At 38.2% G+C, this 14,620-nt stretch overlaps 3 protein-coding genes across 3 annotated transcripts; 2 read left to right on the top strand and 1 right to left on the bottom strand.

Annotated features, from left to right (window-relative positions):
- The first annotated feature begins 1,905 nt into the window (after positions 1-1,905).
- LOC123865602 (juvenile hormone epoxide hydrolase-like) lies at positions 1,906-6,126 on the top strand. The gene is made up of 8 exons (XM_045906753.1): positions 1,906-1,919; positions 2,211-2,390; positions 2,644-2,871; positions 3,115-3,279; positions 3,622-3,807; positions 4,624-4,759; positions 5,203-5,437; positions 5,873-6,126. The coding sequence occupies exons 2-8, from the start codon at positions 2,211-2,213 to the stop codon at positions 6,090-6,092; spliced, it is 1,350 nt and encodes a 449-aa protein (XP_045762709.1). The 5' UTR covers positions 1,906-1,919; the 3' UTR covers positions 6,093-6,126.
- A 1,229-nt stretch (positions 6,127-7,355) lies between these two features.
- On the bottom strand, positions 7,356-10,302 carry LOC123865599 (E3 SUMO-protein ligase ZBED1-like). Its single transcript, XM_045906746.1, has 3 exons — positions 9,674-10,302; positions 9,133-9,335; positions 7,356-9,005 (listed from the first exon to the last, which is right to left on the bottom strand). The coding sequence occupies exons 1-3, from the start codon at positions 9,865-9,867 to the stop codon at positions 7,468-7,470; spliced, it is 1,935 nt and encodes a 644-aa protein (XP_045762702.1). The 5' UTR covers positions 9,868-10,302; the 3' UTR covers positions 7,356-7,467.
- A 10-nt stretch (positions 10,303-10,312) lies between these two features.
- LOC123865750 (juvenile hormone epoxide hydrolase-like) lies at positions 10,313-14,260 on the top strand. Its single transcript, XM_045906968.1, has 7 exons — positions 10,313-10,461; positions 11,113-11,340; positions 11,690-11,854; positions 12,306-12,494; positions 12,970-13,105; positions 13,477-13,711; positions 14,044-14,260. Exons 2-7 carry the CDS (start codon positions 11,113-11,115, stop codon positions 14,258-14,260), a joined length of 1,170 nt encoding a protein of 389 aa, XP_045762924.1. The 5' UTR covers positions 10,313-10,461.
- Positions 14,261-14,620: the final 360 nt, after the last annotated feature.

The following is a 14,620-nucleotide window of genomic DNA, read 5'->3' as shown; positions in this document are numbered from 1 at the left end:
CAAAAATCTTGAACTATGATCAAATTTTCATTTTCACTAGTTTACGATTATATTTGAATGCAAAAATATAATAATGACAATAAAATACCTAATATAATGTTTTCAGACAATAATCTAAAATAGCTCTCACTATTAATTAAATAAATTCTTCTATATCGAAATGGATTGAGCGATTATATATTCCTAGAGGGTAAATGTATTGCTGATTTGCCTAAATATATGGAGGTCTAGATTGAAACGTGTTTTATTTGATACATGAAACAAGTCTAGATAGATGATAACCTAGTTTTTAACCCCCGACCCAAAAAGAGGGGTGTTATAAGTTTGACGTGTGTATCTGTGCATCTGTGTATCTGTATCTATGTATCTGTCTGTGGCATCGTAGCACCTAAACTAATGAACCGATTTTAATTCAGTTATTTTGTTTGAAAGGTGGCTTGATCGAGAGTGTTCTTAGCTGTAATCCAAGAAAATCGGTTCAGCCGTTTGAATGTTATCAGCTCTTTTCTAGTTACTGTAACCTTCACTTGTCGGGGGTATTATAATTTTTTAATTTACACTTATAAGACATATACACTAAATAAGTATATTATATAAAAAAATATTAATTTGGCGAGTTAAGTGTTTTTTCAATATTTGTAATGTTATTTGTTTAGCATACTTTGATGATTTCTGTTTCTGTCGCATCTCGAAGTGTGTTTTTTGGGTTCCGTACCCAAAGGGTAAAAAAGAAACCCTATTTATGTCACTCTGCTGTCTGTCTGCCGGTCTGTCCGTCCGTCTGTCTGTCGGTCTGGCTCATGTCACAGGTCTCTTGTTCGTAGACGAAATGAGTTGCAAACCTAAAATTTTGGTATTTGGTGCAAAACGTAATCCAAATCCAAATATTGAATTAGAAATTCAATTAAATTCATTTTCAGGTGTGCTCTCATGCATGAAAAAGAGCCGGAAATTATTTTTTTTTCTTATCCTAGCATGTGGGGTATCATTGTTTAGAACTCATAGAGTAGAGTAAAAATATGTTTTTTTATTTTAAAAAATATGGAAATTGGAGGCCATCAAAGTTATCAGTCTCAGACCATTTTTTTGACGGGGGCTATCTCAAAAACTTAACTTGTTAGGAATGTGAAATTTTGGTATATTGTGTATCGTATATGCTGTGTTTAACAAAATATGATGTTCATAATTATGTACGGAACTCTAAAAGGAATGAGGCTCGACTCGCACTTGACCTGTTTTTTTAATATTTTATGTAATTCACATAACTACTGCGTATTTATTCCGACCTTGTCTTAGGTACATATATAATGTAAGATAAGATCAGAATCAATATGTTTCGTATAAAATCGGTTGTATAAAAAATATCGCGTACTATTATATCGCACAAAGCGGATTATTCTCACAGTGAAGACAGTATAATATGTGTTTTTTAATTTAAAAAAAAAAATTAGGTAGGTACTTCTAAATAAAAGCCAAAAAACAAATTACCTACCTTGGTAGGTAGGTAGGTCTTATAGCACAAGTAAAGGAAAAAAATCCGAAAACCGTGAATTTGTGATTACATCACGAAAAAAATTAAAATGTGTGTTAAAATTCAAAGTAAGATAACCATAACCATACCAAGTGGGGTATCATATAAAAAGGCTTTACCTGTACATTCTAAACAGATTTTTATTTATTTTTATGTTTAATAGTTTTTGATTTATCGTGTAAAATTTCGGAAAAATACCCGAGTACGGAACCCTCGGTGCACGAGTCTGACTCGAACTTGGCCGGTTTTTATTTAAATTAATAATACGACTTTAGTCAACAGCTGTTCAAACACTTTTAGTTACTAGTACGTAGCTTACTATTTATAAAATGGTTCATACACGCAATTTCCTATTCAGTTTGTTCTTTTCCACCAACTTCCACGCGAGGTAAGTTGCTGCCTAGTTAAAAACCTACTGTTTACTAAGCTATTGTACTGATCGCCAGCAATCTACTCCTATTTATTGAGGAGTTCTCCGAAGATATTCATCAAATCTTCCCAAAATTTATATGGGACCACCTGGAAAGTGTGCCCTTTCAAACAAAAAAAAAATCCAAATCAGTCCAGGCGTCTTCGAGTAATCGGGAAACATGCATAAAAAAAAATCGACAAATTGAGAACCTTCCTGAAATTCTTTTTGAAGTCGGTTAAAAAAAATTAACTAAACCTTTTTTTTTAGATGGCTAAGTTCTTCGACTCTGGGATCTTGGTATTATTCATCGGCGTAGCAACATGCGTCATTCAAGCACAGGCGTTGACTCCACCTCAACTGGACCTCGACGAGTGGTGGGGTCCAGCAGAGTCGCAGGGCAAAACTAATTCAACCATTAGAAAATTCAAAATAAGATTCTGTCCTACGGTAGGTCCCTTTTTTTCAATAATATTTATTTCTGAGAATTGCTTTCTACTCATATATCCCTTAAAACCTCAAATGAGGCTTTCTTATGCCCTGTTTGTCTATCGTTGGGTCGTTGGTTTGGGTACGGAACCCTAAAAAAGAAATGGTAGGTACCTACTGTTGCGTGATATTACTGTAGTGAAAACGCAACTTTCGTACTAAGGAAGCAATATAAAAATCATCCTTATCATAAATCATCAATTGTTATTTCCAGATGATTAACGACCTCAAAAGTCGTCTCAAAAATCATCGTAAATTCGCCCCACCACTGGAAGGAATTGCTTTCGAATACGGCTTCAACACTAACCAAGTAGACCCCTGGGCGAAATACTGGGCGGAGGAATACAACTTCAAACAGAGAGAAAACTACTTTAACCTGATCCCTCACTACAAAACTAACATACAGGGTCTGGATATACATTTTATCAGAGTGAAGCCTCAGGTAATTTAGTGCACCAGAAACCACTTACTTCAAGTCTGATGTTCTATTTCACGAAGACAATTTCGCTAGGTTTGTGTGAGTGCACACGTACACATTGTTATAGTGTGCGTGGCGCTCAATTTCGTCAGGGATTACGTTACGCAAATGCGTTAACGCTTACTTGTCAATCAGAAAGTGTACAATAGTACCCAATTTGAATAAAAGACTTTGACTTTGTACTAATATAACCCTAAAAATGTTCAGGTGCCCGCCGGCGTTACCAGAGTACCTCTGCTCCTGTTGCACGGCTGGGGAGGCTCCATTCGCGAGTTCTATGACGTCATTCCTTTACTGACCACTCCGACTGAAGAACATGGATTTGTGTTTGAAGTTATTGTCCCGAGCTTGCCTGGATTTGGATTTTCTGATGTAAGTACATGGATACAAAAGCAGGATGAACTGCCTTTGTGATGGGAAGTGCTCTGAAGAGCTGTTTACCTCATTCCACCCTCCTTTTTACTCGACTGCGGCAAAACCAAAAGGAAGGAAACCAGATTCTGTGTGTTCCACCGTAGCGCCTAAACTACTGGGCCGATTTTGATAAATGAGGTGTCAATTGATTTGTTGTAAAGGTCCGGGTGACATATCCGGTTATATTTTACACGAAAAAACAAGACCTAAAAAAGTGGTAGTCTTCAAAAAAATTTTTTGCTATCGTATCGAGTGGGATCTATTATACCTGTATATTTTTTTAAATAAAATTGTCTACAGCCTGCAGTACGTCCAGGTATGGGGCCAGCACAGATGGGAGTTATTCTCAGAAACCTGATGAACAGACTCGGCCATGATAAGTACTACGTCCAGGGAGGCGACTGGGGAGCTATAACCGCTAATACTATAGCTACCATGTTCCCGGATGAAGTATTGGGTTACCACACCAACATGATGATTGCTTTGGTATGTATTACAAATTTTTTGATCTGGGACAACCTTCCATCTACCATAACCCCACCAACCTTTCGAATATGAGGGCCAAATAGCAGAAGGGTGCCTGTTCGGTACTTGCTCTTAGCGTTTTCCCGGGCCACCTTCTTGACTCTCTACAAATTATTTTATCCCTCTTCCTGGCCCATTATGTTCACTCACCCCCTTAGGGGCCAGATGTCACTAGCACAGTTGAGATACCCAAAATTTGGTGTCTTAGTACCAAATTTTGACTTTGAGAATCCTGATATCAGACCATACCAGAAACAATTAATTTATAAGTTCTCTCTGATCTGGTAAAGTCTGACCACCCAAGCACCAAAGACGTGCCACCAAAACGATGTGATACCGCGTCCAAATAGTGAACTGAATTTTATTAAAACTTCCGAACTCCTTCCAAATTAGCCCGCTTTCATCTTAGACTGCAGTGTAACTTGCCACCAGGCGAGACCATGATAGTGAAATGGTATTGTCATTGAATAAAAATAAGGAACTTTTTGAACAGTGATGTATATCCATTGTACATCGTCAGCTTGTGGACGTCCATTGCTGGATACAGGTGTTTCCGAATGAATTGCCACACCAGCTTCTCAACCTATCTCATCCAGCCACCTTCCACAAGCCCATTGTGATGAAGAATGCCCCAGGCAACGATTACCTGTACGCGATCTCCACCGTAGAACTTGTTGGCTCCAACGGGCATCACCCCTATGTCAAGAATATAGCCTGCCCACTGCAACTTAAGCTTTCTAACGGGGTATATCATAAAATTCATATTTTGAACCACAGAACACTTGGACAGAAGTAAAAACCCTCACTGGAGTGATCGCCGCCGCCGAGGGGGCCGTCAGTAACAACCCTATAGTGGCTCTTATAGAGGAAACTGCATTTTTCTTTATGCAGGCTACAAAACCTGACACTATTGGTAAGCTGCTATTTTCATGAAACATGGACCATAAAATTTGTACCACCCTAAGGTTGAAAGTCTGTAAGACTTTGACACATCATGAAACTATAAGGTCTATTTACTATAATACCTTATATTTATAGACATTTTGATTTATTGGCAGCTGCTCTCAAAAATGCTTGAGTAATTTTATAGTAAAAGTAACACAGATTACAGTCAAAAGTCTTATCTGGTCATAGCTACTTTTAGCTGAAAGAAACAGTCAAAAAAGTCCAATAGTACAAGGTTTTTTGAGTCAAAAAACTTCTTTTCTTCCTGTCTCTTGAGTTGAGTTGAGGTTGATCACTCAAAATTAACGGGCACTGACTCTTTTGTCTTTCTTTTGTTTATTCTATTATAATAAGTTCTCTCCGTGGATAGATATTGTCCAGCCAAGTTCTAATAAGAATTTCTTTTCACAGGTCTCATGCTCACAGAGTCGCCGGTCAGTTTCCTCGCCTACATGCTAGAGAAGTTTTCTGTCATGACCCGCTTCGATAAAAAGACTCTAGCCGACGGAGGTCTGTACGAGGACTTCTCCAGGGAGCAGCTGATCGACAACCTCATGGTGTATTGGAGCACCAACTCTATCACCAGTTCCGTAAGACTATACGCCGAAGGGTTCAGCAACAAATATCGAGGACTAAAAATGGACGAGTAAGATATTTTGTTTTTTTTTTTAATTTACTGGCTGATGACCGCGACTTTGTCCGCGTGGATTTATTCTAATTTTCCGTGATAAAAAGTAGCCTACGTGACTCTCCAGGTATTTTGATTTGAGAGATAAATCCAAGGGCTCGCTGCGACTTGTTCGATGTCGTCAAACCATCTAGTGAGGGGTCTATCCGCCTAGTGAGGGATCTTCCAACGCTACGCTTTCCGGCGCAAGGTCGCCATCCTACTATCCTAACACCTTAGAACCCCAACATAATATATCGGTTTTTCGAACTATGTGCCCTGCCCATTGCTACGTCAGCTTCGTAACCCATTGAGCTATATCAGTTACTCTGGTTCTCCTACAGAATTCCTCATTTCTGATTTGATCACGTAGAATTACAAGATTGCAGTAACATAATAATTGTTTTTCCCCAGGTTCTCCACACCTGTACCGACGTGGGCTCTGTATGCCAAACACGAAATTTTCAAACAACCGGTGAATAATCTCAAATTCCCCAACGTCATTGGAGCTACGGTGCTAGATGAAGGAGGTCACTTCGTGGCCTTCCAGCTTCCCCAGGTCTTTGCTGCAGATGTCTTCAAGGCAGTGAAGGCATTCATGGAGTATCATAGCAATATGAGATGTGAATTGTGAATTTGAAGTTCAATAAATGTTGTCTGTATAATGTTATTGGATGTTTTATTCTTAGAAAGAAAGAAACACGTTAATTTCCTAAATTGTGTCTCTCATCACATTTTATACCTAAGAGTTGGTTATCCCGGTGCCTCCTAAATTGAGCATTAAAGCCAACAGGCCTCAAGCAGAAGAACTATACCTACTCTTTATCGGTTCCTTCGCGCTATCTCACCGGGCCGCTTAATCGGCGTTTCCGGCAGGATGGTAACGAAGCCACAGCCGAAGCTTCCCACCAGACCATATCTGAGACAATTAAGAAATACTAAAGTGCCTTTTTGATTCTGTCGGGAACCGAACCCAGGACGTCCCACTTATCCACAACACTCACTGCTCACCACTGCGCCATACTTTGTCAAAACTTTGATTGGAGAGACAACGTCATAAACCTGCGGGATGATTCACTACTCAGTGTCTTACACTTTATGATAGCCACAGAGGTTGGTTGGTTCTACATTGCTGCTTCACTGCGTAATATTAAAATACTTTTTCGTAGTAAACATCCAATGGATTAAAAAATGAGCTCGGTGGCTATCATTCAGTATTAGATAATGAGTTAGTGAATCACCCTCCAGGGATAGATTATTAATAATATCAAATATAGGTACCTACTGCAATTATGAAATTCTTTTGAAGTATGAAATATCCATATTTCATTCAGTATCAAGCATAATTTATTGTACTCGTACCATCAAGTTTATTCAGTGAAACCTGTTTACTTACGATATCAAGTAACACAGTTGTTTGTCGTATCTATAAATACATGGTGCATAAGGTATTATAATTTTATTTTTAAAAATAACCAACGACATTCGGTGAGTATTAGGCCAGGGAATAAATCTAGAGGCAAATTGCAAGCAGATTTCTCCTATATAAATTATAGATGAAAGTTAATAATGCGATTTTTAGATATTTTCGCTTGATTATTCCATATCAACGGCAAAAGTGTGTCACTAATAATACATATAATATACCTAATGTTTTTATTCCAATCGACCACACAAGTTTTGAGTGCTTTGGAAGATCAACTCCGTAACATCGGTATTAATTTTTATTTTTCATAGATGGCGAATCTACTCACCCCAGCGGTAGGGATTTTCCGATACCACCTAAGTATCGATACTTACTCATTTCGATAATACTCAAATCTTTTTTCGATACTATACAAATAAGTACTCCTCAAGTATCGATACTTACTGATATCGATACTTTTTGGAACTTTTATTTTATTATTTTGAGGGTGCTATCAATGAACGTTGAAGGATAATAATTTAAAGAAAATTGAGACGAAAAAAACGATTTATTTATTATAAATGTTTATTAGGCTTATTATAATTTAAACAAAAAACTCTTCAGCATTAAGATTGCCCAAAAACAGTAACTGTTCAAGGTATTTAGAAGACAATCTGTTTCTTGTTTGTGTCATTGTTGCACCGGCTTTGGAAAAAAGGCACTCGCTAGGAACTGATGTTGCAACAACAATTAAATATTGCTGTGCATACTTGTACAGACAAGGAAACACCAACTTCATGTCATCCCATTCTGCAAATGGGTTGCTTTTAAGAGAAACTACTGGATTTGATAAATAAAGAGAAACTTCATCTCCCTGATGAGATTTTTTTTTCTTCTTGTGCCCATGTGCTAACTCTTTATGATGTTTCCAAAAATCGTATTCAGGTGGTGCAGTAGATGAGACATCATCTTCTGACTCACTTGGGCTACTTAGTTGTCCGACAACCATGGTTCTAAGTTTTTGAATAGCTCTTCCGCATGCAGAGGGGTCTTGGAAATGCAGATTTTTAAACCTTGGGTCTAGAATTGTTGCAATGGCTGCATGATCGTTTAATTCAATCATCCCATACCTCCTTTTCAGCTCTCTCAATAAAACATCCTTACATTCTTTAACGATAGCGGAGTTTGGAGTGATACTATTCAGTTCTGTAGTTAAGCAATTAAGCATTGGTATAATTTTGGAGATTGTTACATACTTTTGGCCCGATGATTCTCTTGTTACATATTCAAAAGGCTTTAATACAGTTGTAAGCTCATTCAAGGTTTCCATTTCCACTGCACTTGGCAAATTTGGAGCCACTACACTCTCAATTACAATTTCTGATATTACTATTCTTAACTTTAGAAATCGCTCTAACATAAAAAAAGTTGAGTTCCACCTAGTTCTTACATCTGCAATAAGTTTTAAAACTGATCCTGCCGAAACATTATTACGCATTTGGATTTTTCGTAGCTTATCCGACTGCACAACACTATTTTTTATCCAATTAACAATTTCTCGTACTTTTATAACAGCTGATTTAACACTGGGCAACTTTAGTGCCTCTTCAACTACAAGGTTAATAGTATGGGCAAAGCACGGTAAATGTTTTTTTTCGCCTAAAGACATTCGTATGGCAGCCAACATTGAACTGGCATTATCTGATACAGCAGCACGAATTTTGGTAAGTGGAATATTCCATTTTTTCAAAATATCCAGCAGGTTTTCCGATATGTATTCAGCTGTATGTCGCTCTCTTAATGCACGAGTTGCAAGATAATACATACACATTTGACCATTTTCTACAAAATGTATGGTGACGCCCATGAATCCTACTTCATTCATTGTCTCTGTCCATATGTCCAGCGTTAAACAGAAATTGTCTATCTTGGATAATTTGGACTTACAAATAGTTATACAAGCTTCGTACTTTTCGGTAGTCATTTTCTTTAAATACTTTGCGCCAGGAACTTTAAAAGTAGGCTCCAGTTCTTTTACAAGTCGTAAAAAGCCTTCACCTTCAACTATATTAAATGGACGCATATCTTGACAGATAAAAAATATCAATGCTTGAACAATTCTGTTATACTTCGTACCACCAGCTAAAAATAAAACTCAATTTTAATACATGTAATATTAAATTAAATATTTATATATTTTTCTTTAACACTAATTCTATATGTATTAATATTATTTTGCTAATATTTAATTAAATATCTATTTATTTACCTTTATTAGATGAAATTCGTTCAAACGCATTCTTTATTGAATTGCTCAGACATAGCTCCCTTGCAGTCTCCGAGTCCATACTTGTTAATGTGGTTACACTAGAGCAATCATCACGATCTTCTGAAATTTTCGATGTTGATGCTTGGGGTTGATCATCTTCCATTAAATGCCTTGAGTTGGCCAACACTATTGTATTTTTTGAACTGAAACATAATAACAAAAATTAACACTTGATAGATCGATAATCTTCAAAGTATCGATAATACCAACTCCAACACTACCGCCATTTAACAACACTATTACACTAACAAAAACAAACACATAACCTTAAATTGTTTAAATCGTATTTATACAAAGGAAATATCTCATCACCGGTCATCAATTATTATTCATATATTATTAATATATAGACAAGACAATCACAGTACCACTGCTGCAAAACTATTTTTTATACAAATAAAATAGGTAGGAGTAGGTAGGATTTTTTATTTAACATCTTAGGAAAGCAATCGCAAAAAAAAAGAAAAGTTTAGAATCCTACCTTTCGTTGGACTTATTATTTTCTTTTTTCTGTAATTTGCCTTTGTCCACAGAAATTCCATGAGTTTTAGAATGCTTGAATAAATTCGACGTATTCCCACAATACTTCACAGACTTAAAACACTGTTTACATTTTGCAATTGTTTCGTTTGTTTTGGTAAAATGTGTCCATATTATAGATTTTGGTGGTGCCATGATAACATTGGAATAAACCGATGAATTTGATGATTACAATTAATAAAATTACTTGTAAACAATCACTTAACACTTTCACAATGGCGGAATGGCGAGATGATTTGCGAGCGGGTGCGGGTGTTTTCTTCTCTCGCTTTCGGCTCGGGCGGGCTCGGCTGAAGTCGGACGAATTCGGCTAGCCCAGCGCGAGACAACGCGTCACTCACGCCGCCACGCGACGAATACCGGTAACTCGGTAACCTGATTAGCTGACTGTTTTTGCCTCGTTTTTGCTCTCTTAGTTCTGTATGATGCGTTTGCTGATTCGATTCGATACCAAGTATTTTTGTTTCGATACCGATTATGTATCGCAAAATTGATTCGATACAATAAATACTTGGTATCGAATCAAAAGTATCGAGTACCTACTAGTATTTATTAGTATCGGAATATCCCTACCCAGCGGTTCTTATTTTGGTGGCAGCATGGACCACCAGTGCCCAGGACGTGCCTAAACTACCACAACTTGACCGCAACGAGTGGTGGGGGCTGAACGAGTTGAAAGGCAAAACGAATACTACCATCAGACCATTCAAAGTTAAATTCTGTCCAGAGGTAGGTTTTTCTACTGAGGAATATTAAATAAAGAGGAATTCAACTGGGATAAATAACATAATATGCAAAGAACCCAAAATCTTCAATAAGTGTGATGTGTGTGTATGTTGTGTTACTATGCAGCGGAAATATGGACACTGATAATTTGTTCCGTTCACAAATTATACGTTTATTAAGCTATGTTGAGTATCTCGCTCACAAATAAAATCTAAAACGAAGACATTCAGGCCAAAGGATTAGCAAGCTGAAGTGGGCAGGTCATGTTTGTCTCAGTCAGAATCGACGGCAGACGTGTTCTGGAGACCGTGTACTGGCAAGCGCTTGAGGCTCGCTATCAATGGCTTAAAAAGAACTAGCCGATGCCCGCGACTTCGCCCGCGTGGATTTAGGTTTTTCGAAATCCCGTGGGAACTCTTTGATTTTCCGGGATAAAAAGTAGCCTATGTGCTAATGCAGGATACTTTCTATCTTCATTCCAAATTTCAGCCAAATCCGTCCAGTAGTTTTTGCGTGAAGGAGTAACAAACATACACACACACACACACACACACACACACATACAAACTTTCTCCTTTATAATATTAGTGTGATTAGTGTGATGTGGAAGGTGGAAGGTAGAAGATGAAAACAAAATCATTTTAATCTTTACAGATGATTAAGGATCTCATATACCGTCTCAAAAATCATCGTAAATTTGTTCCACCACTGGAAGGAATTGCGTTCGAATACGGCTTCAACACTAACCAAATAGACCCCTGGGTAAAGTACTGGACAGAAGAATACAACTTTAAACAGAGGGAAACGTTCTTCAACCAGTTTCCTCATTACAAAACTAATATACAGGGTCTGGATATACACTTTATCAGTGTAAAACCTCAGGTAAGTTGGTGCAAGTCTTTTCTATTACATGTTAGCCTTCCTACGATCTAATCTTAAGTGATGATGCAGTCTAAGATGGAAGCGGGCTAACCTGGAAGACATATGGTAGTTTTTATTTAACCCATATCCCTCTGGTTTCTACACGGGATCGTACCGTAACGCTTAATCGCTTGGCGGCATGGCTCAGCCGGAAGGGTGGTAAGTAACCACGGCCAAAGCCTTCCACTAGACCAGACCAGAGATTTGGAAATTTTAAAATTCCAAATCGATATCAGTAATCCCACTAATAAGACCACAGCACTTACCACTATGCCAGAAGTCAGAGTTAATCATATCTTCTGGTTTTCAGACACCTGCTGGTATTTACACCGTACCTCTGCTAATATTGCACGACTGGGCAAGTTCGTTCCGCGAGTTCTATGACGCAATCCCATTATTTACTACCTCTACTGAAGGATGTGATTTTGTATTCGAACCTATTGTACCAAGTTTGCCTGGATTTGGATTTTCTGATGTAAATAATGTCGTTAGTTTATCTCTCTTTCTCTTTTTCTATCTTTCTTCTACCCTCTTTATCTTCTACTCTCTCTCTCTCATTCTTTGCGTCCTCAACTTGGATGCTGTGACCTCTTTGCCTTTTGAATTAAATAACATAATAATAGAATTATCAACCGATAGTCGTCCACTGCAAGTTACCTTTCTTGTAGAGACTTCTACACGCACCGTCGAACAATCATACTTCTCATTTAATGTCCCCTGTCTATTGTAGTCCGGTACGAAGTCGCCATTCTAACACCTTGTGACCCCAACGTTTATCGTGTTTTCGAACTATGTGCCCCACCCATTGCACTTTAGTTTCGCAATCCGTTTAGCTATTTCGGTTACTCTGGTTCTTCTACGGATCTCCTCATCTCAGATTTGATCAGGCATAGCTCTCGAAAATCCATTTTATTATATTCTATTAGGCTGCAGTACGGCCGGGGCTAGGGCCCGCACAAATGGGAGTTATCCTGAACAACCTGATGAGACGCCTCGGCCATAAGAAGTATTACCTGCAAGGCGGCGGTGGCTGGGGGTCTATAATCGCCATCACTATGGTCACTTTGTTCCAGAAAGAAATATTGGGATTTCATACAAATCTGCATTTATTGTTGGTAATCATCAATTTAAACTGTTATTTCATCGACTTATTCAAATTAGCTGCTTATTGCAAGCCGTGATAGCCTAGTGGTCAAGACGTCCGTCTCTCATTCGGAGGTCGGGGGTTCGATCCCGGGCGCGCACCTCACTTTTCGGTGTTATGTAATTAAATGTCATTTGCTTTAATGGTGAAGGAAAACATCGTAAGGAAACCTGCATACCTGGGAGTTCTTCATATTGTTCTCAAAGGTGTGTGAAGTCTGCTAATCTGCACTTGGCCATTATGGTAGACTATGGAGTTTGGAGTAGGTATAAAACTATTGGAGGAGACCCGTGCTCTGTAGTGTGCCGACGATGGGTTGATCATGATGATTAAAATTATTTAATCTGATCACTTAATAAGTGAGCCAACCTAATTTTTATCATAATTATAATGTTTAATATAGATTTAAGCGAAATTGCTCAAAATATGTTTTGTTTGAAATACAGAATAGTTGTTCAGAAATCCAAACTCTAGCGGGAGTGATGTCCGCCGCCCAGGGTGCTCCTGGCTCGGAGATCTTCGCGACCATCATAGAGGAGACTGGTTATCTACACTTGCAGGCTACAAAACCTGATAGTTTGGGTGAGTTGTTAGTAATCCAGTAGACCTTTGCAGTCAGTTTGCAGTTGTGCATTTTTAGGGTTCTGTAGGTGCCTCAAAAGGAAAAACGGAACCCTTATAGGATCACTTTGTTGTCCATCTGTCTGTTTGTCTGTCTGTCTATCTGTATGTCCGTCGCGTCTGTCCGTCTGTCGTGTCGTGACCTACCTACCTGCTAAATTTCATGATTCTAGTTCAACGGATAATACCCTACAGGTTCTTCACAGACATGACAGATGGACAACAACACAACAGAAAAATTATCCTATAAGGGTCCCGTTTTTCCTTTTCAGGTACGGAACTCTAATTAGTATTTTTCCTTATGGTGTTTCACTTTTCTTTCTATGTCTCAGGTGTGGGTCTCACAGACTCGCCCGTTGGCCTCCTCGTCTACATACTGGAGAAGTTCTCTGTGTTCACGCGAGTGGAGAACCGTTACCTCCCCGACGGCGGTCTCTACAACGACTATACAAGGGTGGAGCTGGTTGACAATCTCATGGTGTACTGGACCACTGGCACCATCACTACTTCCATGAGACTGTTCGCTGAAGCGTTTTCTAAAAAGCAATGGAATCTAAGAATAAATGAGTGAGTTACTCTTTTTTAGGGTTTCGTACCTCAAAAGGAAAAATGGAACCCTTGTAGGATCACATTGTTGTCTGCATATTATATTGTACCCGCATTTCTATTCTCAACCGATTTCCGTATTTTTTTTTAATTGATAAAAAATTGAAAATATTTTGAAATTTCCTTAAAGTGTAGGTAAAAAAAGAAAAAAAAAAAGATCCCGACGAATTGAGAACCTCCTCCTTTTTTGGAAGTCGGTTAAAAACACTATCATAAAAATAATAAATATTATAGTTTTGAGGGAACACAGTAGATGGAAGCTGATTTTGTGATTTTCGCTATTTTTTTTCCAGGTTGCCCACTTCAGTACCATTTTGGGCGCTCCAAGCAAATAACACGTTCCTCGCCCAGCCCATTAACCCCCTGAAATTCCACAACATTGTAGGAGTCACCACCCTGGATGACGGAGGCAACTTCCTGGCGTTCGAGCTTCCTCAAGCCTACGTCGCGGATGTCTTCAGGGCGGTGAAGGCTTTCATTGAGTTCCGTATTATTAGATGTGAATTGTGAATTAAAAGCTATTCAGAGGAGCTCAATCAGGTTTTGGTTTCTAGAGACGGTATGTACCCTACATACCGCCACTAGAAACCAAAACCGGCAATTGCAATTATTGTTATAGATAGATTTTTCCCAATTTAGGCTGAAATATACACTTATTTATTTTACACCTTGTATATTATGGTATTAAAGTAGTTTCATTGAAAAAAAAATTATAATAACATCAAACAAAATGACATCAAAAACAAAAATTCTAAAAAATACATAGCGGATTTTGCGCAGCAACGCAACTCATAGGGAACATCGATGACAGGGTGTGTGAATCAGGGGTTATTGATGTTGCTACCTATTACCCTTTATATAATAAGTAAG

This window comes from Maniola jurtina, chromosome 5, assembly GCF_905333055.1.
Source record: "Maniola jurtina chromosome 5, ilManJurt1.1, whole genome shotgun sequence".
Lineage (NCBI taxonomy): Eukaryota > Metazoa > Arthropoda > Insecta > Lepidoptera > Nymphalidae > Maniola > Maniola jurtina.
This window is presented reverse-complemented; position numbering and strand designations above follow the sequence as displayed.